Source organism: Calonectris borealis, chromosome 2 (assembly GCF_964195595.1).
Source record: "Calonectris borealis chromosome 2, bCalBor7.hap1.2, whole genome shotgun sequence".
In the NCBI taxonomy this organism is placed as follows: Eukaryota; Metazoa; Chordata; class Aves; order Procellariiformes; family Procellariidae; genus Calonectris; species Calonectris borealis.
This window is the reverse complement of record NC_134313.1, coordinates 96,497,640-96,525,433: the sequence shown is the minus strand read 5'-3', so window position 1 is coordinate 96,525,433 and position 27,794 is coordinate 96,497,640. Positions and strand designations below refer to the sequence as shown.

The window sequence follows — 27,794 nt, the reverse complement described above, 5'->3', positions numbered from 1 at the left end:
GGGGAGAGAGGTGAATCTAAAAAGCTACTGATATGAGGAGAAAAAACTGAGCTTGTGTCTGTATTGTGATACTCTTTTGTTAGTTATGAAGACCTAAAACACAACAATGGTGGTGACTTGCTTCCAAAACAGTGTCAGCACTTTAGAGTTGAACCCTGATCCTGGGGAGTGGTGGCCAAAGCTGTGGTGAACCCACCTGGCCTTCTTTCTCTTCCCTGCCCCCCCAAATCAGGGTGTAATAGAAATGGGCTGAAACCGCAGTGTTTTAAACATGCTCTACCCCATTTTGTGGTGCTTGCTGGTTCATGTTCAACAGTGGTGAGCCTCCCTAATGCGAGTCAGGCCTCAAAGATTTGTTCACCTTTGCTGGGATGGCAGGTGAGAATTTTGCTGCATGGGAGGGAAGCAAGGGACTATCCCTTGCCGCTAGCTGTTGGCTGCTCTGCAGCGTTGGTCATCTGTGCAGCAGGGATGTTCTTGCTGCTCAGGAATTTTTGAGCCGCAGCATGTGGGTGTGTAGGATGGAGGCCATATGTCAGAGCTCCTATGTGGCCAGCTGAGAGCTACAGCTGCCCTAGCTGTACATGCTGAACCTCTTTAAGATGGGGTATGCAGCCCAATGCTCGCTACCATCCTTCATAAGCTTGTGCTGAGCTCCAGGAGACCCTTCTGTGGTTCTGATTCCTGCCCATACCTTTCCAAATCGGAACTCAACCCTACTCCTGATCCTTCCCCTACACTTCAAGTCTCCCAAACAGGTCTCCACACTCCCCAACCCAAGATCCTAATCCCATGTGCTGCCCTATGCTTGGTTATCTACCTACCCATCAGCTACGCCAGCTGCAAAGGTTCCTGGAATGAGAGGGCTTGGGGAATGTGCTGCACCTGGGAGTGTAATTTGTGTTTACTTCTCCTGGGGCTTCATGCTTAAAGCAAGGAACAGTTTGTCCTCTGCTAACATAAAATGTGTGTCAACATGACTGATATTTCATATTTTTAAAAAGTGCTCATTTAACTCATTTCCCTCAATCATTTTTCCTTCCTTTTTTTTCCCCCAGTTTAAGCTTTGGATAGATCCTGGAATCAGGAGGAAAAATGAGAAAAATCATTCTTTCATTATGAATTTATTGAGAAGCAAGAAGAGCACATAGCTTAGGTACAGAATGATTCACATATCACTTAGAAGACATTAAAGAATAAAAAATTCCAGGTAGACTCCGGAAGACTCGAGTGATATGAATCCAGTGGCAGGACATGGATCACTGGGAAAAAAGCATGTTCATCCTATTTGGTCTTTGTTCTGTGGTTATAACAAAATCTAGTGGAGGCTCCAGACAGGCCCCAGGGATGATTGAAAATGTTGAGTGCTCTAACTGCATAATATGTGATACATATGAAAGTCTTTAGCCTGTGTTAGAAACGGATACCTCCATAACTTACTGCAAAAAACCTAATGTTTAGGCTCTTGCCTGTTCTGCCTCATGCTGTTTTCATCCTAAGATGAGAATGTTGGTATCCGATACTCTCTACTTGCAGCTGTATATATTAGAAGCAAAAAGTGGGCTACAGTGTGCATTAGAGATAAAATTACCACTAGAGGGTCTAGCGACTTCTTGAATATAGTGAATTATAAAGAGGAATAACATCAGAACCACTGTGTGGGGATTACTTCCTTCAGAATCATTGTAGCATGCAAGCAGCTCACTTGGCTTGAATAGCTTTTGTAGTCTGTAGCTTTCATGAAATTGGTTTGTTGCTAATAATACTCTAAATAATTTTTCACGGTAAAATCGGCACAAGCGACAGTGGCATGATCTTCATTAGTCAGCTTTGCTGAAATAGTGTAATCTCCCTGTATGAGACAAACACAAAGCAAGAGATTAACCCATCAGTAGTATATAACTGCTTCTGTTTCTATGAGGGAGTCCTCTTCCTAGAAACAGAATAACACTCTTCCCATCGAGTTCCCCCAAAACTTTTCCTGTCCAAATGTTTCAGAACTGGTAAAAGGTTTGCCCATATTTTCTGCCAAATACTCTCATCAGAGATACCAATGCTGACAGCACAAATTCAAAATTGAATCAATGCAAGGGGAACAAATGTTTTGATGCATAAAAATTCATTTCAAATCTGTATAACTTCTCATGTTTCTTATGAGCAAGCACATTATGGCCTGTGCTGTTTAGTAACTGGAAGGGGAAGAGGTGCTCAGTTGTCTGGCACTTCTCTTCCTTGGATCTTGTTGTTTGGTGTGTGTATAAATGTCTCAATGTGTGATGAATTCCTATGTAATAAAACAAGAGGTAGTTTAATTACAGATTGTGTAGTTAAAATGACTAATAATTCAGGCTTTGGGGAGAACTTGGATCATTGCAGTGCAAAAAATCTCAACCTTAAAGAAGTCATGGCTTTTTTTTGTATTGGTCAAAACGGCTCTCTCCAAACACTTGGAGAAGAAGCAGCATTGGGTAGGGGAGTTGACAAGGCTCATTTAATAGATCTGGAGGAAGAGGTGAACTAGATTTCAGTCCCTCTAGATTGCTGGCACTGCAGTATTTCTTTCTGGTTTTGTTCTGGAGGGTGGAGGGAAGAAAAACCTGGGCTAGGAGAACTTGGCAGCAGTGGCCTCCTGGCTTTGAACCATAGAAATCTCTTGCCTTGCTCAGGACTCTTCTGGTTGTGGAGTAGAAGGAGGCACAGCTAGAAGAGTCAGGCTTCTTGGCATTTGCCTTTTACCATGGGATTTCTAAAGCAATAACTGGCCTGTGTCCTCAGAGAGAGGTTCAAGCTAAGTGTGACATCCAAATTTAGAGAAAGGCCCAATGGCAACATACTCATGAGAATACAGCCTTGTTGTAAGTGCTGTGCAGACTCCACAAATGTCCTTCAGGCTGCTCAGATGAGGCCGTTCTTTGTAACGAGCAGAAGATGATTGCTGCATGGAATAACTCCTTATTGCCAGCATGGAAGGATGGTGTTATTTGATTGATTAGTTAACAAAAAAGGCTTCCTATTCCCTTTCTCACAAGCATGTTAATTCTCCAAAAGCTTATAGTTTCATTCATGGAAGGGAATTTATTGTAACTTACTTCCATTGCTCTTTAGTGATTAGATTTTTTTTTTTCCTCCTCCAGAATAATTTTTTGCTCATGGGTAAAAATTGTTATTGAAAGAAGATTGTGAACAGTCTTAGAATTTCTGGCTCCAAATTCAGCTAATTTGCCCAGAACTGCAGTTTTACTGGTCTGTGTGGATGTTTCTAGGGCTTCCTCTTGGTCTAAAGACCTATTCCTCAGTTTGTCTAGAGCCTTTACTACAGATGTGTTCTCAGTATGTTAGTAAAGCTGCTCCTGGAGCAGGATGCTGACTCATACGAGCTTGGGCACTCCAGTGTGAGAGAACAAAAGGCATTGCTAAACACAACATCTCTAGGCATAGCCTTTAGGGAAGCAGGCTGGTAAGGGTAGGATAACAGTCTGCATAAGGGGCCCCAGCTCTCTGTGTGAAAGCCTTGGAAAATGAAGGTTGTGGTTGCTGCTATTACCAAGGGAAGACTGAGACACATGAGAATGTAGCTGTTATGGAGGCTCAATCCTCCCAAAAGCCATCCTTTTTATCACCTCTGCTGGTCTTGGCAAGCCTGGCTCTCTGGGACTTATGTCCTTCTTTTGTAGCCCTGTCCTGATCCTTTTCCTGCACCTGGAGCAATTTGGTGCTGAGCAGGCCCCAGACCACATATTTGAGGCTGTGATGTAGGTTTTATGTCTACTGCTGAAGAACTGAGAGCTCATGCTGTGCTTCTCTGTGTGAGTAAATGTAAGGAGTGTTTGACTGACCACCTGAACTGTGTGCTTTTGCAGTGGTGACTGTGATTCTTTTTCCACCACATTCTCAACCAGATGCCTTAATGATCCAGATCTTGCCTTTTCCCCTTCAATCCAGTCTCTTTGTGTATGTGGCTAAAAATCCTTTCTTATTTACTGGTCAAATATAGCTTCATGTTGTACCCAGTTAAGAAACACTGTGGTGCATTCAGCATTTGAGACCTATCTGGCTTTGCAATGTGATTTGGTTGACGTTTAAGAAGGAGACATAGTTGAGTGGGGAGAAGGCTGCTTATGAAGAGCATCTGTAATGGATGACCAGGAAATTCAGAGCAGTGCCTAGAGTACTGTCTGTTTTCTCACCTTTCTAAGAAACTACTTTCTTACTTTAAGGCTCCATAAGTCCAGAGAAAGTGTTCTTGGCCCAATAATTTGTACTTTGCAGTTGCAACCTAGAATACCTCTGTTGCTGTATCTAACACCATATATGTGTATACGTGCAGTGGAATACATACAATTGCAATAGTTATCTAAACTGCCTTTATAACCAGTGAGGATGAATGAGCTTCTCCGCATCGTTCATCCCAGTAAGGAGTGAGCTGAATTGCAGCCTTGGTTTCTCAGGAGTCCCTTGGAGCTGATTCTTTTGTTGCCATTTTAAGAGTAGTAGAGGGGGAGCCTACTAAAGAATTGTATGGCTGCATGACTTAGTGCTGACAGAGGGGATCTGCTGTCCTAAGAAAACCTGTCCATCTCTGGATAATGGCAGCTCTCTAATGTTTTAAGCAAAGCCACTTAGTTTTGTATTGAGAAGGATTAATCATGTAAACACTATCAGATCCAGTGTGCCAGCTGGGGAACTTGGAATATGCTAATGTGATGGCTGGTAGTCCTCTGACCATACCTCAACCAGAAAGCCCTTCTGCTTGGGAACACAGCTGTGACCAACTTACCTGTGGGATTTCTTTGATCCCCAGTGTGACTGGTCCCTCATAGTAGAGGTGTTCTGAAAAGCAAAAATGGTGATGGGTGGTTAGACACGCAGCATATGAAGGAAACAAGCAGCTGCTTTTTTGTGATAGCACTTCAGAGTGCTCCAGTGACAAGTGTTAAGGAACTGCAAAATGCTCTATACACAGTCTTGCAACAGCCCTCCTGGGAGAAATGTCAGGATGTGTACTGCCTTATGGGGAAAGCAGGGCAGAGACGGGGCTAAAGGAGGACCTGCAGCCCCTGTCTGAGTGGAGTAGGGGGGCATGGCTTTGCACAACTGGCTGGGTGTTCCTATGTCAGCATGCATCCTGCAAATGGGGAAATGGGAGGAGGATTGCTGGACACAAGTCCTTTAGCATGATCTGTTAAACACCTGCAGCTGCAATAGTTGAACTATACTGTTTTGGTAACTTTAAGAAGAACCAATCTGAGCTGAGTGTTTCTGTAAGTGTGGACTTCTGACTGCTTGCTGAACATGACCTTCAAGTAGTAAGAACAGGTCTATCTCACTGCTGAGGGAGCGTTCACCAAGAAGTTACATGATGTGCTAAAGCCATCACAAGTTGTGTTGGTGACTGGAATAGAGCCCAGGAGTTCCACCTTCCAGTCCTCATCTCCCTAATTGTAAAGCATGCTTGCTTTTTGCTTTTGAAGAAAGGGCAACTTTGGCATTAATGGACAGAATTAGCAAGCTGTTCTGCACTTCCTCCTACTTTTTCGTAGCTTACTGGGCCAAACTGTGCAGACTTGACTGAAAATAAAGTTTGTAGATGTTTCAGTATCTCAGAATTTCTTGCACAACTTGCCCTCCACAAGTCATGAAAAAGTCTAAGAACTGTTTAAGGATTCTCTTTTGTAGGTGTCATGAAATATTCTTTACTTCGACAGTGACAGAGGAGTAAGTGTTTCGTCTTATTTATATGAGTATGCGCTGGCATCTTGATGCTTGTCACTTCTAGAGAGTTGTTTTAGTCCAGTCTCACTGTGCTGGTTTAAACTGTTTCTTGTGAAAGATTGGACAAAAGGTTTGTAATGTGTTTATGTTGTATGGTCCATCCCACCATGCAGTAGGTATCTGATTTGGAAAAGAGTCCACAGAAGGTCTTCTCCATACATGCTATGAAATGTTAGTCAATGCCTTATAATAAACTTATCATGACTGTAAGATAAACTAGGTAAAGAGTAGGAGAAACCTGAGACATCACCTATGTCCTACACCTTTGCATTAATGAGGAGTTTGTTAAATGTAATGCCCTAATGATCCTGGGAGGTGGAGAAGATGCAGAACTTCTCAGGGTTGTCCTGAAAAACCTAATAAAAAAACCGAGAATAAAATAAGTATGTTTTGGCTTGTCACTCCCAAACTGATCAATTATGTTGCAGCACTCATAGTGTACTCATTCCCCTCTGCATCCCTGGCTACTTCACCTGGACACCAAGAAGTCTTTTAATTTTCAAAGAGCAGTCACCATCGCTGCTTGCTTCTGCATGAAGCAAGAGCCCTGGAGTCTGACACTTCTCCGCTGCAGAGAGCGGTGACTCAAGAATTTTAAAAATACAGTACAGCCCACTTCTCAGTTCACAGCTTACTGGAGTCTAAATGGGAGTTAAAGGCATCGCAGACTGCATGACTTGGGTGATGAGTGACTGCCTTGGGACTTGAGCTGTATGCGTGTTGATGTGTGCTAAGCCATATGGCAAGCTGCCCCCTCAGGGTGGTGTGGAGCATGCAATGGCATGGCTAGTGGTTTGCGTGTCCTTTTGTTTAGTAGAGATTCTTGTCTGACTGTCAGCTCTGAGCCTAGCAAATCTTGGATGGCAGCAGAGGAGAGTGAAGAGGAAACTGGGCTGTGAACTATCACATGTCCTTCTCCACAGGGACATGGAGACTCCTCTTGGATCATGCGGCTCGTTAGGGTCTCACCTAGTCTGTTGGAAAGCCATCAGGAATCTAAACATACAGATGCAGCATCCAAGCTCTGCAAAGCCTGTATTTTAAAATGAAGTAGGAGTCATCAGGCCATAAATTTGCTTCTGAAATGATGGCAATGCTAATCTCTCCTTCAGTGTAGGTAGAAGCTATTTTTTTCCTACTTTGCTGTGACAAAGTAATGATTACATCAGAGCTAGATGAATGCAGTCTTAGGGCTCTGCCTCAGCCCTCTCTGAGAAGTTTTCCATGATTGCTCTGATTTGTGGTAGCTGTGCCTTTGCTCAGTAATCAATGGAGTCACTCTCATGGGCTGTACTATCTTTTAGGGAATCTCAAACTGTGGAGCTAGGTGCTGTGTGTCCAGTTTGAGGCCCATGTTTATTGCTTTGTGCTTCAGCATTGCCATCATTTAGCTCTTTCTAACCAGGGGTCTTGCAGTAGTTCACAGTTATTAATCATATGGAGCTACTGGAGAAAGTCCAGTGAAGGGCCACTGAGATGATTAAGGGACTGGAACATCTCTCCAATGAGGACAGGCTGAGAGAGCTGGGACTGTTCAGCCTAGAGAACAGAAAGATTAGGGGAGAGCACATCAATATGTACAAATACCTGAAGGGAGGGTGTAAAGAAGATGCAGCCAGACTCTTTCCAGTGGTGCCCAGTGACAGGACAAGAGGCAGCGGGCACAAACTGAAACACAGGAGGTTTCTCCTGAACATCAGAAAAGACTTTATATTACTGTGAGGGTGACTGAGCACTGGCAGAGTTTGCCCAGAGAGGTTGTGGAGTCTCCATCCTTGGAGATACTTAAAAACCCCACCTGGACACGGTCCTGGGCAACCAGTTGTAGGTGGCCCTGCTTGAGGAGGGTGGAGTTGGACTAAGTGACCTTCAGAGGTCCCTTCCAACCTCAACCATTCTGTGGTTCTGTAATCAGGCCTCTAGAAAACCCTTGTAACCTTCCTTGCTTCAACAATGGGGTGTTGGGGGGAAAGGACTATCCTGCTTTGAAAGTATGTCCTGATAGGAAAGCAAGGGCAGCTTTCATTTTCAGCTAGTTGAGACCTTCCAGGGAATAATATGGATCCATAGACCTGCTTAATTTTATCATTTATACTCACTTTAGACCACTGCAACCTCCTCAGTGCCTATGCTGGCTGGATCAAGCTTTTCAAAGCCTATTCAATGTTCCTCTCACATGAGGATTTCTGCTATAATTCCAGAGGTGTAAACATCCTCCAGGGCTTTAAGGACTGTAGTTTATCACAGGATCCTTCATATACTCATACATTTTTCTCCATATATTCATATATTTTTACATTCCTCCATTGCAACAGATGCATTCATCCTCTTTCAATAAGTGTAACTGTCACAAACACTGAGCCTAGCTCATTGAAAGAATTCTGTGGTCTTTTTAGAGCAAGCCCAGATGTAGTTTCAAAAATATATGAACATTGGGAAGAACATAAATCATGAGTGCATTTTTCCAATTAAAAATTCCCCTATGTCTTTATTGGCCTGCTGGTAAGTTATGGTATCTGTCAAGCATGCTGTCATCAGTGATGTGCTTTCAGTCCACCTTCCATTTTCAGCCCTTTTTCTTAAAGACTTAACTGAAGGTGACTTCTGTAGAGCATCCTGGAAAACGTTTTTAACATACTACTGATTCAAGGTGATATTATTGTATCTGTTGTAGCTGCTTTTCACTATTGTTTCTACCAAAAGTAACTTAGTCCTTTTCCCTGCCACTGAGAAGGCCTCTAGTAGCTTCCAGTATGAAGCAGAGCTTTCAAATGTGTAAGAACTTCCTGAGGATTACTTCAAGTTACTAGTTATCATTTATCGTGAAGATGCCTCTCATTCCTGACAAAACACCTATAATGAAATTCTCACTCCTCTTTCTCAAATCTTCCTTGCACTGAAAAATCTTTAAACATTCTCACACTCTTGTACTATATAAAGGCCCTGTACATCTGCACCCACCTCTTCCTTTTTCTATGTTCTAAATCTTTTTAGAACTTAAATGCTTCATGTTGGAGTTCTTCTAGGACATGATCTTGCACCCATGCAACCGACACACAACTTCTGAGTTTTAGGGATGCAGGAATGATCTGAATAACTGCCAGCTATAGATGTATAGTTGAGTGAGAAAAATGTATATAGATACATAGCTGGGTGAGAAACATCCGCTCTCTTTACTGGGGAAGAAAAAGTGAGATGAAGGGGCTGAGCAAGATGGCATTGCGTATCAGCCCGAAGACCTAGCTTTGTGGTGTGGCTGCTTTCTCAGAAACATGTACCTATAATCTCAATGTGATACCCAGTTCTGTAATTCATGCCACATTTTCTACTTTTATTCGCAAATACTATTTTAGAAACTTGCTCACTGTAATACCTACCGAAAGAGGCAATAATGTAACGAACAGAGGTCTGAAGCAAGGGCGGGGGGGTGTTTCTCTATGGCTTGGGAGTGTGCACAAGGAATCATGCAAGTGCTCTGATGGTGCCTTTATCAGTTGGGGCTGAAAGAAAACTTGCGGACTTGCAGAGGAAGCAGCTGTCTTTTGTCAGGAAGCTTTGTTTAAGCCTGCAAGTTGTGGTTGGCACATTGCTAAATACTACCCTGATAGGTCTTTTTCTCTGATTTCAGTGATTGCATTGGGAAACCTGTTAAATCTTACGTAACTACTTTCTTTGGAGGAAATGGGGAATAACCAGCACTTTCTACTAAAAAAGAGGAAGAGCTGAGTTCATGTTATGCCACAAAGCGTTTAGCAATTTTGTTATTATTGTTCTTAAATGGACAGTGGCCTGTTTCCTTGCAGTCTTTGAGCTAAGAATTTCACGACAGGCATATAGCTCAAAGAAAAAGATCTTGGAATCCTATCTAGGAGTGCCAGATGTGACCTTTGCTTAACATAAATAGTAAATACTATATGATTATGATGAACATCAAACCTCCAGCTATATTAAGCCTCCTAAAGTATTTCCAGTCATGGCAAAACTGTAGTATCGTAGGAGAGCAAAGAAAAATAAAACAACACCAAACACCCAAGACTTTGCCACATCCGGCTCTTAAAAGTCTCTTTTCCTTGTAACTTCTGTTCTGCTTGTCCACACGAGTGAGTGGACTAACAAAACCTTTAGCAGAACTATATTCTGTCTCACTTTGGGAGAGGGAGGAACAGGCAATTTTTGGCCTCCTTGTGGAAGGCAAGAAAATTCTGCGTGGAACTATATTTAAACTCAGGTCAGGTCTGGCCAGATGTTGGAAATGTTGCCTGTACAACAGCGAAAAAGGGACCTTTGGTTGAAAGGGCTATCTGCTCTGTATCTTTGCTAGGCTGCATATGTGGCCATTCACAATGTTGTCCTTTCTGCATAGGTCAGATTTACAGCTGTGCTAATATGGTAAATTATAACTGTGCTGAACTGTCTCAAATTGGTCCTCAGCTCAATTCTGTGTCCTAAAACATGGGTTAGAATCCAATGTCAACCAATTAAGAAATACCACATTTTCAGTTTGAACCTTAGTCTGAAAGTTCACTTCTTTGCCACTATGACTTAATTACTAAATGAAAACAGCTATTGAACAAGAGGGTGTGTATTAAAAAATGTGTGGCAGAGGTCCTTGCATTAACTTAGGGATGCTTCTAAATGAAGATATATAGTATTATTTAAACGACGAACTATAGTTTCATATCATAATGTACTTCAATTAGTAGAAACAATCACCTGTCAGTTTAAGATTAAGGGACTTGGAAATCCTAGGAGGTTTTGGCTTTGTGGCTTAACGTGTGAATAGTAGTTGGTGCTCAGCTCAGAACTGACTCTACTTCTCCTTAATGTATTCTCTAAAGGATGTTATTTAGTACTTCATCAGAATATGATAGTTTTTCAGCAGGTCTGTGGGTGTTTTTTTTCCCCCTTGTAATTCAACACACAATTGAAACCTCTGAATTTAATTTTTTTTGTCTATCTGGCTTACAGGATTTACATAATTGGTTGCTCATGCAGCATTTCTCTATTATTCTTTGTGATATTTCTATGCTGTGTGAAATGTCTTAGTAATTTTCCAGGGGCTGTCTTAGAAGTAGTGCTGTGCATGGTCTTTAAACTCATAGACCTTGCACATGAATTATTGCAGTGTTATCGGGACAGGGATGCAAGTGAATGGAAGGAAAGCAGAGTTTCTGAAACTAACTGGTGCTCTAACAATTCTGAAACTTCTCCTGCAGCTCTACCTGTTTATTTTAAAATCAGCCTAAAGAGATGATCGTGATGTAAGAGGGATTTCAAAATAACCATTTAAGATATGGGGATATTACAGTCCAGACGCATGACCATAGCTCTTCTGGACATACCATGGCTAGCTTTGTACTACCTGGCCTGGGTCATGGCAGAAGGGAGCTTGAGGTGCCCAGGCTCACTTGGGACCAAAGATGCCTGCTTTCTGGGGGCAGCTAATGCCACTGTAAACTAACTAGTGCAAGTCTGCACCAGTTGGCAGTTTGACTGGCATGAACTGAAATCATCTGACTGCTGCATAGGCACATGTTGAGCAGAAAGAAGATGCAAACCATAGATGGTATCAAATAATATCTTGGTCCCAAATATGCTTATTCAAGCATAATTCCTCTTAAAGTGGGTTAAGAACTGCCTTTAAGGACAGGAAGTGTTACTTGCTTAATAGTGAAGAACATGTTCATGAAGAACATGTTCAGAACGGCTTGTTTGTTTGCTCAGCCATTTCTTTTACATAACTGGCCTTTATTTTTGTCATACTTCTTCCTCACATGACAACCATGTGGCTATAAACAGGGCTTATGAACTTCTGCTGTTGGATGGGGTCACATTACCACAGTTATTTTTTTACGGACTTGAAATCCCATGTGTGTGCAATATTCTGTATTAAAAGAAAAGCAAGTAAACAGGTTAGGGGAAAAAGCAGGCTCTGAAATGAAAATGTCTCTGTCCTACTGTGTTTCTGTCATCCGTTAACATGCTGTTGAAGTAAACAGAACATTACGATGTATTGGTGCGTTCAACAGCACAGCGGGTGCATCCTGCTTGGAGTATTCAGTAGCCATCAAACACTCAGAGTGCTACCTAAATTACCTCCTTTCTTCTTTCCACAGAAAATAAGCTTAGAATGACCCGGCTCGCAAAGTGTGTCTGAGTAGGTTAAGACGGTCTTCCCATTTATGATCAGGTCAACCTTGACGTACAGTTCCTTGATGCTGTGTCCTACACACAAAGCAGAAGGAGAGCTCAGAGAAAGTGCAAGGGTAAACAGGTCTATTACTTTATCTTTAAAAATATTCCATTTTTTCCCTGCTGTTTAAGCCATTAAATGTTTTCTCTTCACTGAGTACTCCTGATACATAGAAATCCGTGCTTCAGGAACCGATCTCTAAGTCCCTTAAAGTATATAACAGGGCACATAATAGCATATATCTCTATTGTTAAATAACCTATGCGCATGATCATTATCTGACTCTGAGGCCGACTGGCATAGTAAATCTTGCGTCCATACATCTAAACTTTCTTTCCTACTGTCCTTAGCAGAGGGACCATATCCAATGGGCCTCTGGGAGCAGCCTGTGGCCTGTACCTGCTGCCTGGGAAAACAGTAGCTGGCTGGAGCCAAACCCGTGCCAGGGACCAGCATAGCAGCTTGGCAGTGCTGGGAGGTTGCCTGCTTGTGCCTGGCTTGCTGACACAGATACAACCAGTGAGGCTACTGGATTTAGCGGGAGGTCCTGTACTCCGAGTTGTTGGAAAAGTATTTGCAAATGCCTGTAATGTGATTTTGCAGGCTTGTTTAACTTTGCAGCCACCCGAAAACTGGTGCTCCCAAGGCAAAAGGGCAGCATGTCTCACAGGAGGGAGACCTTTTGCATACAAGGAAGCATTCCCAAACGCTAAAAGACACTTGGCACACAAACTTATTTTCAGCACCAGGAGCATACAGCAGTGCTCTCATATTTTTGCTCTGGTAGTAGAGGTTCTAGGTGAGCTTGGGGCCAACAGGGTTGCAAGAAGGTGGCTTTCCTGTGCAAGGATCACAAGTCAAGCTATGGCTAGTATTAACTTGTGCAGCCAGCCCATTAGCTCAAATGCAGTTCTGCTTTTCACCTTTTACTGCCTATCAGTCAAGTGCTGGAGGGTGTAACTTCAGCTAGCACAGGTGGTGAGCTGATGGCATGACTGTGTTGCCTCAGGCTAGCACTCCTGCAGTGCTCTGGATCCGCAGTGCTCCCCAGCATGCATCTTTGCATGGCAGGGAGGTGCCCCCACGTTACTCTGTGGGAGTCCCTTAGTTCAGTCTCCCACCTGCAAGGGTCAGCCTTGGTGATTTGGTAAGCACTGCTGGTGCTGACACAAGAGTGTGGGTGATGTAGCTGTCTCATTCAACAAGACTCTTCCCAGAAGACTTAGCTGTGAAAAGAAGCTCTAGAGCGGCCCCCATGTTGGCTATCCATAGGTACAGATGAAGGGTAGGAGAGGAATAGGGGCTGAGGCCTGATAAGACCTGCTTGGGGTGACACACGTAGTCTGAGGCAGAGCTGATAACAGAACCAAGATTTCTGTAGCCCCACACAGGTTTTGAAATTTCTAAGAAATGGAGCCCATTCATATTTTATAGGAGGTCGTCATCCTTGCTTACTACTTAATACTAGCACTCACACACGAATTACCTGTTTATGCCGTGAGAAAATAGCAATTCACTTACTTAGGACTATTGCAGCTCTGATGTTAAAGGTGTGGCTTGTGATATCAGAACAATGGTCAATGCTGAAAGCAAAATCTTGCTGGGGATCTGTTTGGAGACAGAAAGCAGTGGGTAACAAGTTGTATTTTTAATGAGATACTGACTCTAGTGAAGAAAACAATAAAATATAGAAGTGTAATAAAAAGCAGATTACACGTCTTGGAGAATTTCTAAGGAATATGCTCAAAGCTCCCATACCTCATGTTTAATAGCTACTTCTGTCCTTCCTGCCACTTCAATCTGAAGCACATTTGGATGATAGCCTTATATGTGGCCTAAAACCTACGGTGTGGGAAAACAAGACAAGTTCAGGGAAAGCAAGTTCCCCACAGTGGTGGGTAGTCAATACTCATTCAATAGTGAAGTCTTAGCACAGCTGCTCTTCCCAGGCTCTGCGCATTGCCATTCCTTCCTCAGCACTGACAAACAATTGGTTATGATGATGTTTTAAAATTCATTTGTATCACAAGGCGGCTTGGTGAGACTGTCTGGGAAACCGAATCCTGAAGTGGGATGAAAAGTCCAAAAACGAAAATAAAATTGTGTAACTGAGATCCTGCAGTATTTCATGCTGGGTCCACCACCATGTGATATTTCTAACCCGGGAAATATTCTACGTGTCTCCCTTTCTGGGAGACTGTAGCAGAGCTGAGGTAAAAGGGAGCCCTACAGCTGATGACTGACATGAACGTGGCTTTTACCTATTCCTGCAGTAGCCCTTTCTCTGCATCGAGCTCCAAAACTCTTGTACAAACATAATTGCTTTCCCTCCACTCCCACCTTCTTCCTTGCTAGCCTCCCTGAGACTCTGTGCTATGCCTGAAGGCTTGCCAACATGTCGCTCTCTGGTGACAGCCGGCAGCAACAACTGACAGCTCAGCTGCCACAACCAACAGCACGTGCAAGTGTTTTCCAGGGCTGTGGCTGGAGATGAAAGATTTGGCCAGTTTGGCAGCATATCGTCTTGAGTCTCAAGGCTTGCTTTAGGCATAGGTTTGTCCCTCATGGTGGGTTTCCAGCCAGCCTGTGCATCCTACTTCCTTCTCTGTGGAAACCAGAGAAGTGACTACGGCATGTGCAGAAGCAGCCATAGGCTCCATGGTTTATTTACAAAATATAGACTTGGGAATTGAATTCTGTTTCTAAGTTATTGTTGCTTGAGGTAATCTTCTTACTGAATTGAAAATAATGGGTTGGGAGAATTTTCCTTTGATGCTGTGGTGAAACTTGTCATGTGTGTCCTCTGTGAGGCTGAGCTAGCATCTCCATAGTCTGACCCTATTTTTGCAGCAGTGCTCCACAGCTGTAGCAGCTGGTAGGCACCAAGCCTGGGTGACCAAAGCCTGATTGCTTAGAAGGGAGCATGAAATGAATTAAAGTGCTGGGAGGAGCTGGGGGCTCTAACTAAGCCAGGCTCTGCAAGCAAACGGATTGTCAGTGTGGTCCAAAAGGAACTCCCAAGTCGTAAGTTCTGGTAAATTAAAATAACTGTTTAAAGGAGGGCGATAAGTCACTGGTATTTCTCACAGCTCTGTGTTCCTGTGCTGGATTTTGTCCGCCACACCACTAAAGCAGTCTCTGCAGTTGCATGATCTGCTTGGGACAAAGTTGGTGCCTGGAGTTGTTTATAGGCTCAAGTGTGATGAGTCAGAGGGTTTTCTTTCCTCCATTTCCATATTCCTGTCAGTTCTCACTTCGTTATTGCAGCTTCAGAAGCTGTTGGAATCGGGTAGGAAAGCAGTTTCCTGCTCCAGCCGGAAAACGTGTCAAACGTCTCCTTTCTCCAGGACCGTTATGCCTGCTTCCCCTCTGGTCTCTACCACCTCTCAGGGCTTGGTTTCCGCTTTCCTCTGGACTTCTGCAAAAGCCCCTCTCATTTCTGTTTTGTGTGTGGTGCGATGATAAAGTTCAGGAAGCAGCTGCTCAGATTTAGAGCAACTTGGGCATCGATGCCTACAAACAGTGCTGGTTGTCAAATGACTAAAATTGTTGGCTCTGTAATTTCCAGAGAGAGCTATGGTGAAAAATGGCACTGCAACATATACGGTGCTCTTCTCTTTTCAAAGAGAACTAGGCTGTGCTTTAGTCAACAAATTAAATCATGGTATTAGGGCTACAGGTTGATATTTTAGTTCAAAATTTATCATCAATAACTGTTTGGATGGAAAGGGGATGTTCATGAAACCAAGCTTCTCTGGAAAGCATGGGTTTCTTACAATGAACCTGACCTCAGGGTTGTTTTAGTTTGCATATCTCATGCCTGTTTGTTTTTTTTCTTATGAAGAAAAAAATCTTTTGCCAAATGACGTATTTCGTGGTGCATTGTAGCCATAGGTGTCTTCTACTGCACTGCTAGTGATGCAGCATAAGACTCTGCTGTATCCAGAGAAGTGTTGTCTGGTCCCCAGAGAGGGAGAGAGCATGGAAGCACTCACATGAGAAATTCCAGCAAAATTTGTGAATTAGAGCACGTGGATTTTGTGTTGTTACTCTGTGGCTGAGAAATGTAAACTTTTCCACTGGCAAAAGAAATCCCAGTTAATATTCTGACCATCTCCCTGTGGAAATTCAGGCTATGACTTTGCAATCCAACATCTTAGAAATTGTGGTGTATGTGGGGGCCTCCTGCTGAAATCAATTGAAAGGATGGCTGTATTGCTAGAGCTATGGTGCCAGGGAGTCCGGATTCCAAAACATGTAGGTAGAAAGGTTGCTGCTAAAAGGAAATCAAAGAAAATAGCAATTTTTAACCATTTGATAAGTGAAGGTGTCTGTAAATTCAGCTGCGCCCTATGAACTAAGGTAGTGTGCTATGCCCCTCTTTCTTTAAATGTTAAGGAGTCCCTCGTGTGGCAAAGGCAACTTGAGGCAATTGCCATTTTTGTGTTTCATCTCAGATGCACAACTGTGAGTCTGTGTGTCTCTTATGGAGGTTTAATACTTAATCTTCCTTGTTTGCCTCAATCTGAAGTGAGCTGGTTAGACTGAAAAAAATACATGTTATGTCTTTCACATGTGCAGAGCAATAACATTTACTGTTAAATCTCTAAAATACGTGGGGCTGCCTTTCAGCCTTCCACTTCCCTACAACATTTCATAGTGCACAGTACTGTACGTTCCCAGACTTCCCTCCACCCACTCCCTTCAATCTGCTCCCTCTTCCATAATTAAAGCTAGAAACTCTTCAACTGGTTGCAGAGTTTTGCTTTTCCAGTTCAGCTTTGATATATTACCAACACTTAAAATGTTGCTGGAAATTTTGCAAACACGTTGAAGTTTATCAGTGAAAATCTGTTTATTGGGGGGGGGAAAGGGCATTTTTTGTGTCTCTGTATCTATGCGAGAAGGGCTTGGGCTGCAACATTTGCAGCTAACGTGAAGGTGCTTGGGAGCAGGATTTCGACTGAGGTGTCTCTCTAGACAGTTCTAAATCTCTCAGGCATCTGCTCTGAGAAAGAGGCAAGTTTTTGGCTTTTGTAAACAATCAATGCATGTAAGATCTTAGACCTGTTATTTGAACTTGATGCTGTGGCTAATGCTGAGCTCTCAACTGTATCTAGCACTGAATGTACAGCTCTTGCTGAAGACTGGCTTCTGTAGTACAATCCTGCTTTGTGAGAGGTAAATTTGGGATGTACCTGGCCACTGATCACATCTTACGTGGCATATTGCCAGCTGACACCATGCATCCCACCTCTCATTTCACCCTTACCCAAGTACCCTAGCGGAGATTTATTGCTATATTGGCTTGGTATGGTTTTCCTCGCATACGACCTGTAGTGGCACCATAGTACAAGATTTCAACTTGACTTACTATTGCAAGGTGCTCACAGTGATGAATTTGGCTGGGTTTTTCTAGAAGACTGAGCAGACATGCGTAGAACAGCCTAGAAGTTCAGATGACTTCCTCACCTTTTCTTCCTAGAGTTTCTTTTCCTGCTCTTGTTCTTGGCAGGAGGTTCATAGGTAAATTAACTCAGACATATTTACAGCGGTATATCTATGTGACCCTCCTGGCTGCAAGCCTTGTACCTTTGATAGAGATGATTACCCCAGTTAACAGGGACAACAGATGGGAACACACTCAGCTACTGCAGTTGTGGGGCCACCAGCTCACGCTCCTGCTGAACACAGGTGTGCACCAAGGCACAGGGCTGTAAGCTGGGGCTGCCATTATGTCCCACGTGTCTGTTCAGCCTCCTGTGCTTTGGGAGTGGTCTCCAGCAGGAAGATGAAGCAGACAGCTGGGAATGATAATATCCTAACCCCCTATGGCTATGTCCCTCAGAGCCTGAGCTGCTAGATGACTAACTGGGCATTACAGAAACTGCATGGCTAGGTGGGAAGCACCTGTTATAGAAATTTTGCTGGGCTAGTGTATAACAGCCTCTGTCTTATTCTTCTCTCTCTCTCCCCCCATCTTGTTAACTATCCTCTACTAGCTTTACTCTCATCTGAATCTGCTCTAAAATCACATTGTTTCCATATTAGCATGAAAATCAATGGTACAAGTGAATAGGAGCAGCAAGCAGGCAAGCTTTGCTTGTAAGAGTCCACATCTGTAAGTCTTGCAGTGGTGAGAAGGCTCTCCAAACTGGTAAGCTTTGGGTGTTTCAAAATAACATTTTTTTTGGAGTAGATAGGCCACATAATTGAATGGAATGACATAGCTGCACTTGGCTAGGGTCATACAAGGACAGACTGATGCTAGAGGAGCTGGAAACTAACACAAGGAAGAAACATATTTAGTAATTACCCAACACTCCTCACCTTCAAAGCTCTTAATAAAATTAAATTATTAGTCCTTATAACATTCAAGGTGATGAAAGGAGAGGGAAAGAATGAGGAACTGTTTGGGATCTCAGACTTTATGTATTCACTAAACATTTTCCCTTTAATGTCTATTTAAATGGATTAACCTGAATGCTCAAGGTTATATTTGACACTGGAATCTACTTATAAGGTACTGAGGAAGAAGCATCAGCTGAATTAGCAGCTCTCCAGTTGTGCATCTAGATTTCCCTCAGCACCTTTAGTTTAATGAGCTTCCCTTTGGGCCTGCCTTCCCTGCATGCCACTACCATGCCCAGACATGGCTGGGAGAAGCAGAGTGACCCTCTGTTCAGAGGGGAGCGGAACAAATTGTAAGACTCGTGTTGGCTGTGGCTAGTTTATCATGAGGATGCTTCATCCCGAGACGCTCACCTCAGACATGACCAGCTCTGGGCTTTTGCCTAGTTTGGACAGGCACTCTGGCTTCCTTTGCAGAAGTCATGGTATGTTTTATCTCCTGTACCTTTGGCTTGCTTAGGCAATGTTAAAGTGAAGGAATAGGGAAGACTACAGTTCATGTATCCTTAATGTCCTGGGGGTGCAGGCTGTGAGAATTCCCCTTTGCAAACAGCGCTATCAACCTGTGGTCTCTGAGGTCTGCTTAAACCTGAAGCTCTTGGAGATGGCTGGTGGACTGAATAACTGCTTCCTTTATCATAAAACTTACATGGCTGTAGAGGGAAGCCTGAAGATTTGGTCTCAGTATAATCTATAAGCTAAAAAACCCCAGAACACTAGCAAGAGAAACTTAAAATATGGTTTAAAATAAAAGTGTTTATGCAATATTTAAATCACTTCCACTCCTCTCTCAAGAATACTGAACACTGGTAATGCAAAGAGCAATTATATACAGTTTGGTTAGATTAAGGCACAGGCATAGATTATGGCCCTAGTTTTGGAGCAAGGTGATTCCAGTGTCTCACGAAATTAGTTTAAATAAAGGACAAAGACTTTGTCTCTTACTATTTCAAATAAAACTCATTGCTGAGTATAACTGATGTCCAAACTTGCAAATATTCAGAAACAGTAATTGAGAAGGCTGCTAGCTTCTCCAAATGTGTTGCTGGGGCACTGACTGCAATAGTAGCAGCATTTGGGGTGTGAGGAACAGATGTGGGATGGAGGACTCGGCCCATGCGCAAAGGGCTTGAAGTGTGGCAGAAGGAGAAGAGAGGAAGAGATTTGCCCAGTACCAAGCTGAGGTCACCCAGCTGCCACCTGTGGCCATAGAGCTGCTGGTGGCCTGGGCGAGGAGCTGTGTGGTGTGACGAGCTGGAGGGAAGCCGCTGTAAAGACAGCAGCTGTGAGGGGCTCTCTGCAGCTGGAGGGCTGTGTTTGGGTATGGGGGGTCACAGCATGCATAAAGCAGCCTTGCCAAAGACTTGACTTGAGTCTCCCTGCCTTTTCCTGCCCAAACCACCTTTCTTGACAACAGGCTTGTCAGAGCTGTTTGCCAGGGCTCAAGGGGAGGCCCAGTGTCTGAAGGTTCATGGAGACTTTCCTTCCTTTTGCCAGCGGTGGTATTTGGAAAGGGGAGTTTCTGTGCTTTGTGTGGTATGAGAAAGCTTTGTCTAAGCCTGTTTGAGAAAGATGCCGGCTTTGAGAGATAGCACATACAGATCTGTGTTTGTATTTGATAATCCTGAATTGTCCTAGTTAGCTTGAGAGAGAAAGGGAGGCAGGGCAGGCTTCAGCTACAGCAGTGTAACAAGAAAATGCTGCGTTAATTTGGGTCCAGCAGGGAATGTATTAGAGAGAGAAAGTCTTTGTTCTTTTCTGTTGGTAAGAAAACACCATGCGCTGCATGAGTAAGATGCATACAGTAACCGCCTGTATCCCTAATCAGATCTGTTTCTTCTCTCTTCATGTGTTTTTTTTTATCGTTCTTTATACTGCTCTACTTGAGACAGATCTCTGGATATCAGTGCTTGCCAGTAGGACTGGGGATTCACAACAGACTTGCAGACTTATGTCAGAAATAGAAGCAAACATGACTAGAAACTGCCCTGCTGTTAGACACATGCCATGCTCTGGGATAGCAGGCTTTACCGCTGATTATACAGAACAGTAATCAGCAGCATATAAATGGGCTAAATGTTCCCATTTTCCCAGGATGGGTTGAAATCCACCGCAGGAGTGTGGCAGTAAGCTATAATTGGAATGGCATGCTCCCTCTGCTGAGGAAACTAGCTGGGTTCCCGCCTGCCTGATCACCGCTGGATCATTTGACGGGAGCCGTCCATCTTCAGGTGAAGAGGAAACTGGTACAATGAATTAATCTGTGATAGCTTTCAAGATCCTAGCTTTTGGCAACTGGAAGCTCTCCTGAGTCTAAAAGCAGCATCTGGGACAGATCGGAGGTTTTGGATTTGGTACGTGGTGGTTCTGCACAGGGTATTTAGGTATCTTGTCCCTGATGGCCACTGTTGCTCCCTAGTTTTAGGTTGCCATAAACCTCCTTGAAGTTGGTGCAGTGACACCAACACACAATAATACTGAAGTCCTTTTTGTGTTTTTCTGAGGTGTGTTAATTTTTCTTAGATTATTCTGGATATTTTTGCTGATGGATGTTAAATTGCTGCAAGAACCTGATCTCCTGCCTCTATTTTCTTTGGTAAACTGTAAGCATTGTAGGGTCCAGAGCTATTCTGAGGCCTTGATGAGAGCTCTAGATGAGATAGTGTGACAATGTCAAGAAAGCCTAGCAATGCTTTATATGCTTACACAGAAATCTTTACACTGGAGCACTTATGAGCAACTGTGGTTTGTTCTTGCTCCTGACTTGATGCAGTGAATGTGCCTTTTGATAACTTCTACTTTATGTAATACAGGAAGCTAATCTCAAAATTTCGTCAAACTGTTAACATAGCTGTGACTCACCTGTTTAGTATATTAGACCGCTCCCTCCATAAAGACTCAAATTTAGCGTGCAGTAGCAAATGATGGTTTTGCCTTGCCCACAGTACTTCTTGACTGTAATGCAATATACAGTTTTCTAGGTATGTCTCTCCTATTTGTTTCCAAAGGGGAGAACACTTTTTCCTATGGCTCGCCCTTCAGGCTGGTACCCCTCCTGCTTGCGATCCTTTAGTAATTCAGCAGCTACAACAACCGAAGACATGGCAAAAGTCAGTAGGTGGAAAACATGTCTACTAGTTTAGATTTAGCAGCTGGAGATAAGCAGGGAGGGGCTGTCACACATAAACAACCCTCTTTTGCAGTCTGTGATGCAGGACCTTCATTGATTTGGTGAAGAAATGGACACTGTGAAGAAACCTCTGAGAACCAAATTAGATGGGAAAATTTAAAGCATGGTGGGAAAAGTTCAGCTGAGGTTAATTCTCTCCACTACTAGTCTAAGTGAAAGCATTAATACTGATTTTGCTAAATGGTTCAAAGTCTAGATGCTGAACCTAATGTTGTTGCAAGAGCACCTTGGAGGTATGAAATTGTCTCCTGCTCCTCCTTACCATTTACATTTTAGAACTTACTAAATACTCTCCCCTCTTTGAAAGAAGAGGTAAAATTAAATCAGAACTACCTTAGGAGGTTACATAGGAAAAGAAAGTTTTAATCCTCTCTAATGAAGTGGAGAATGAAACAGATAAGGTAGTTTTAATTCATTGAGGGACCAAAACTTTAAAAGAAGATTTGCATGTGCACTCATGTCTATGCTACCTTGATTCTGATGATAGCTTCTGTTTGTTAGAATCTGGTGCCAGAAATATGCATGTCAACATCTGGTTTTCCCCCTGGAATAAGTAAGCTATACCAGGTGAGTATAGCAGCAAGGCTATGACACTAAGATGGCTTAGACAGAGCAAACAAACAAACAAAATGTTTTCAAGTGAAATTCTTAAGTTCTTTGATTGTTTGCCCATTAAGCGATCTATGCAACAAAAGATCAGAGGGGAGTTGGTGTCATGTGGCTTTAAATAATTTAGAAGCAGAAGCAATTGCTGGAGACTGCTTGAGGGAAATAAATAAGTCCGAAAGAAGCATCTGGCTCAATCTGTCTGCCAAAAAACCAAAGAATAATGGAAAAAAACCCTATATTTTACCAAGTGTCTAGAAGAACATTTGCCCTGAAGGTGCATGAGGTGAGAGTTTTTTTCAGACTTTTCTTTGCCAGCTGAAGCTATGGGATATAATAACCTATATATTATCCTTTAACTAAAGGATGTAAGGGTGTGGCCAGGGAGGAAAAAGGACTAGTAACATTGGTTGACATAAAAACCAGGAAGTGATGTGCTGTAAAATTAGTGCTACAATGATGACAATTTAGCAGGTTTGTTTATGAGTTGGTATTGCTGATTGAGCAGGGATGGGTGTCGCAGGTCTATTTGAAAAAAAGGAAAAAGAAGATTTTAAGAGAAATAGTATACTTGATCTCTCAGTATGTAGGAGAAATGATATGATAGGCTGAGGGTGTGAGGGGGACCCTAGTAATACTGAAACTATTAGCATGGACAGACAAATCATCAAAAAATTGTAATCTAACCAGTCTATCACTCACCACTTTTTCTTTTTTTTTTTTTTAAAAAGCACTGAAGTGTTCCCTCAAAGCAGAGTTTAACAGGAGGGTGTCTATACTGTGCTATCTGAACTGAGCAGGTTCTACACCAGAATAACCCTGTTGACTTCAAGGGACCATTTTAACAGAGATCCAAATCTGAGCTCATAAGTTTAAAGAAAAGCCGTACAAATGAGAGTTTCTCTATCTGTAAATGCAATCCCATGCAAGCTTGTACTGAAGTGGGCAGTGCTGCTCTCTCCTACTTTACCAATGTAGGGCAAGAAACAGCTTTATAGAAATGACCCTGCTTGAAGAGTGACACAGAGCTATACAAGCACACGTGGAGCTCAGCGGACATAAGTTCAGTCTGACTTTGCTCTGTTTAGGAAGAGACATTAGCATGTAAAAATAATTCTCGAGATGACCATAGGGCCCTGCTTCTTTGTCTAGCAGAAGACACTAATTAAAGCAAATGGTTACCCATATCCCTAAATATGTTTTATTATTTTTAAATCTGTAGATATGTAGATACAAAACTTGCAAAGAAGGGTGCAACCAGTTTCATATTTAGGTTCTGGAGGTTGAAATGAATACTGACTGATTGCTACTTCTCCTGAAACTTCAGCTAATGGCTATTGACCTTGCTTCAGATAAAAAACAGAAGAAAAAGCAAACAAAGTCAAACATGAATTGGGAAATGTGTTTGTCTGTGCTAGTAAAAAATCCCGTGTGGTCTGAACAGTGTTTTATAAAGCCTGGGGAATATCTCAAGATGTCATCTTCAAATGCTACTATTTTGACTCTCCTGAGGATCCCCCTGAAATTCCCTGTTATTTACTCCTGTGCACAGAAAACAGTCCTTAATGGTTGATGCTCTCCAGATGCTTTCTAAGAACCTTATGCCTTACCAGTAACTTTTTCTGCACTGTCAAGAAATCTACAGTTTCAGGCAGCAGGCAGCTCTGAAATCTCCCGGTTCCTAATCTAAATGTAGAGCTTTATTAATCACTGAGTACACTAGTCTGGGTTTGCTGGTCGAAACAAAACCAGGCATTCTGAAATACTGATTTGTTGACGTAGGCCCAACTAACATTTCAAGAAAGAGCTGTTTAAAAATAGTTGGAAGATGTTTTCATGCGTCTGCAGCAGCAATCACCTGCTTTAACCTATGAAGAGGGCCCCATTTTGAACGCTACATTGTAAGAATGTTTTCATGGCTAATTAAGACAATTAGATTTACATGAATGGTCTGGAAGCAGGTGCTGATAGATGTGTTGAGGAGTTATATTTTGTAGTCTCTCACTGCATTGCACTTTGAGGTGGGTGACTGACACTCAAGTAGCACTGGAATCTGCTCGGGGCACTTCGCTACCATTGCTTTCCCAGACAATTGCCTTTTAAAATGTAGGTGGAAAGATCAAAAGCGTTATTACTGTAAAAATCACTGCGAAATTAAAAGGGATAGGAATCAGCCATTTGTGTAGCAGGTTCTTTTCATGTCTCTGCATAGACATGCCAATTATGGTTCTCTTTTCTCAGTCAGAGATGTTAACCTGTGCCGCTTTTATCTTGGGATCCCTGCCCAGGTTTCTAAAGTGATTTGTGGTCATTTGAGATCTTCCTTCGTTTTTGTCACTTGTTCCTGGGAGGAAGAGTGGCACTGATGAGAAATGTCTTGCTATTTATAGCCTGTCTCAGTGTTATGTCTCCTGCAGTTATATAGAGGAGGCAGCATACTGTCTATTTACTTTACTTTTAGACCACCCGTCTCTCAGCCCAAGTTTATCACTATGGACTTGCTGCTGAGAATTTTTGTCCGATTTCTTTTAAATGGCTTTTTTACAAGTGCATGATACTGATCAATGAGGTCTTGTCCAGCCCTTTCTTTTGATGCATCCCTGGGGGTCCTTGTTACTGAATGTTTACTTTGACATGGCTGGGTGGGAATTGGGATCCTTCTAAAGGATCCAGAGCATGGAGTGAGGCTGGGGGCTTGATGCATGCCTGTATCTTATGCATTATAGAGGCAGGATGCAGCTAAAGCAAGTGCTTGCGAAAGGGAATTGGGACTTGCTCCTGGGTGCAGGAGGCTGCTACGCTTTCTCTGTCTGTCTTCAGTTATCCACCGAAGCGTCTCTGCTACATTTATCACAGTTATATTAGCTCACATTTTTGGCTTTAGTCAGATTTTTACTGCATTATAGGACAGGATCTGATAAACTGCCAAATAAAAATGAACACTTAGCTCCTTTTTAAATGCTCAGTCTGAACTCTATTAGTCTGTTGATAGAGGGCATTCAGCTCCAGAAATAAAGTTGTGAAGTACTTGGCTAAAATTCTCTCAACTTCCTTAAATTTTACTTGATTCAACCCTGATTCACTGGTAACAACCTAGAGTTTATTGTAGCAGTAGAGGTGAAATCCTCTTGAAGCCAACAGGGAATCCTTTACCGAAGATTTTGATACTAGATACCTCACTGTGGCCACTGTATCCCAAAAATGTGTCATCCTCTGGCATCTTCAGTGGAGCAGAAAATACCATGGGGATTTCTCAGACTGGAGGGACACACGGGGCAGTCTTCCCCTGAAATAGCTAAAGAGTGTGGATAGTTGCCTAGCATTGACTCTGTGCTTGCTGACGTTACAAAGAGTTGTCCTGAGAAGGTTTGTTGGGAAAGGGTTTTGTCAAACCTAGGCACTAGCATGTCTGTTCCCTCCTGGGTGGGAACAATTGGTGGGACACAGCTAAAGAATGAAGCTATATTCTGCCCATCTAGTTGTGGTTTACAGTGAAATGAAGTGGGGACAAAGCTTCCCCTCTCCTGAAAGGGTGATCGGCACCTTTGGCACCGTTGTGAGCTTGCCAGTGTGCTCAGTAAGAGCAGTGCCTTCTCTGAAGGAAACGTAGACTAGTGTATTTGGATTTATCCTCCTCACCTATAGATTTTTTTGAGCTCCTTATGTTTTTCCGCTTTATGCAAGCTACCAGACTATGAGCTGGGTCAGAAGGGATGCCGATGGTGCATCCTGGTCTGATGCTACAGGCATGGTAGCCTCTGGAAAAAGGTAGGGCAGAACATTGTGACGGCAGCTGTGAGTGTTGTCACAACTGAACCTGCTAGAGCTGTAAGGGAGCGAAGAATTCGGCTTCAAACAAGGAATCTGATTTAATTCTTGCATTGTTTCCATGTCTGTGTAATCTTCTCATCTCCCATAGCTGTGCCTGGGAGAACAGAAAACCACTCTCAGTGTTGGGACCTGACCTGTGTGGTCTCTGGCTTGGGCTTCTCAAGATGTGAATTCCTCCTGAATGAATTGTACCTCTTACCTTTCTGTGCATGGCAAACCAAAATAAGTGACACATGACCTCTAAACAAATGCATTTTGTTAGCTAGGCCAGCGGTATGCATAGTAAGAAGCAATACCTGACTGACACGTGCCCAGCAGATAAATTTCATCATCATTTGAATTGACTCAAACTGTAGCCTGTGCCTCTGTGTCAAGGCATCTCATGCTAACTGAGACCTGTTGAGGGAACAGAATTAACTTATACAACGAATTCTTACTAAAATAAAGGTAATACCAGAGCTTGTATTCACTATCTAATTAAATATTTTCCTAATGCAGCATACCCATCTATAATATGTGGAGCCTGACTTCAGTCTCCTGGGAGTAGGCCAGTAAAGAATAGCATTACAAATATTTATTTACTTCTCTTGTCCCTCACTGGCTTTATTTTAATGGGTGTGCAAAACAGCATGAAAGCTACAGGGGAGAAAAAGCCCCCCAGGAAACCCTTTGTATCAGTATGAATTGGAAAAACAAACTCTAGGGTGCTCGTTTGCCATGAATCGCTTTTCACATCACGTGCAGAAAATGAATGAGGCGTCTGTGAATCTAATTCCCTTTGTCCCAGTTGTAAAGCAGATCAGCAAAATAGGAGAGGCACAAGGCCAGCAAAGCGAGAGGTGGAAAGCAGGCACCATTCAGTGAATTCATTTTCAGTCATTCCAGTGCGGCTTGCTCCTTTTCTTCTCTACAGATTTAAAGAACAAACAAAACCCTATGGTCCCTGGGAAATGCCTCTGTTAAGTGCTGCTGCTGAAGTCTTGCTAAGCACAGTGGCAATGGTGGAGAACATGAATCCTTCCCACTGTCACGCTGGGTCCCTTGTCACTCCAAGTGGGAGGACAGAAAGCACATCACCACAGCCTCACCGCACATTAGGAAAACAGAAGATCAGTGCATTGAAGAGTCTGTGTCATCCCAGGGATAAAAAAGATAAAGATCTAGGGTCTTCCTCTTTATTTTTTAACCTAACTTCAAGATAAAAATCCTAGTCATCTCTTTCATGCTGAACTGGATTTTTGACAGCTGCTTATTATTCTGAATTAGGTTACATTATTTCCTCTTTATTATCTTCTATCTAAATACAGTTAAGATTTGTGTGTGTGTGTGTGTGTGTCAACCAAACCAGCTATATTTGAAAGACTGAAAATGTTCTAGCTGTGAAACCCGGTGCTGGCTTGGGAGTGTAACCCTTCCATTCATTGCCTGGCTTATAAGCCCCTCTTACTGCATAAGAACAACTTTGTTGCCCAGCTAAAAGGAAAATGGAAATTTTAAAAATCTCACCACAGCTTTTGTAATATATTTCCAAGTTGTCCTCTTTGCAGACTGTGTGCGTAGGCCATTCTGTGCTGGCATTGATGTAATGCAGGACTAAGATGAGAACAAGGACATTTGATGTCTTCATGGTGGTGGTGGTAGTTTGCAGGATTACTTCTCCGTCTCTTGCTAACCCTCTGTGGAGGGAGGTGTTCCTTCCTTTCTCCAAGGGAGGCAGGAGCTACCACATTCGTGCTTGCAGAAGGCTTAAGTGAGCCAATGCAGCCTTAGCTACCACAACGTGGTATAAAC

The 27,794-nt window shown here is 42.9% G+C and overlaps 1 protein-coding gene and 1 long non-coding RNA gene across 2 annotated transcripts in view; one reads left to right on the top strand and one right to left on the bottom strand.

Moving 5' to 3' along the window:
- LOC142079087 (uncharacterized) overlaps positions 1 to 27,794 on the top strand; it is a 59,331-nt gene that overhangs the window by 28,118 nt on the left and 3,419 nt on the right. The gene's annotated exons all lie outside the window — the stretch shown is intronic.
- On the bottom strand, positions 1,109 to 27,794 carry LY86 (lymphocyte antigen 86). Its single transcript, XM_075142639.1, has 5 exons — positions 27,510 to 27,794; positions 13,487 to 13,573; positions 11,869 to 11,997; positions 4,778 to 4,830; positions 1,109 to 1,852 (listed from the first exon to the last, which is right to left on the bottom strand). The coding sequence occupies exons 1-5, from the start codon at positions 27,628 to 27,630 to the stop codon at positions 1,757 to 1,759; spliced, it is 486 nt and encodes a 161-aa protein (XP_074998740.1). The 5' UTR covers positions 27,631 to 27,794; the 3' UTR covers positions 1,109 to 1,756.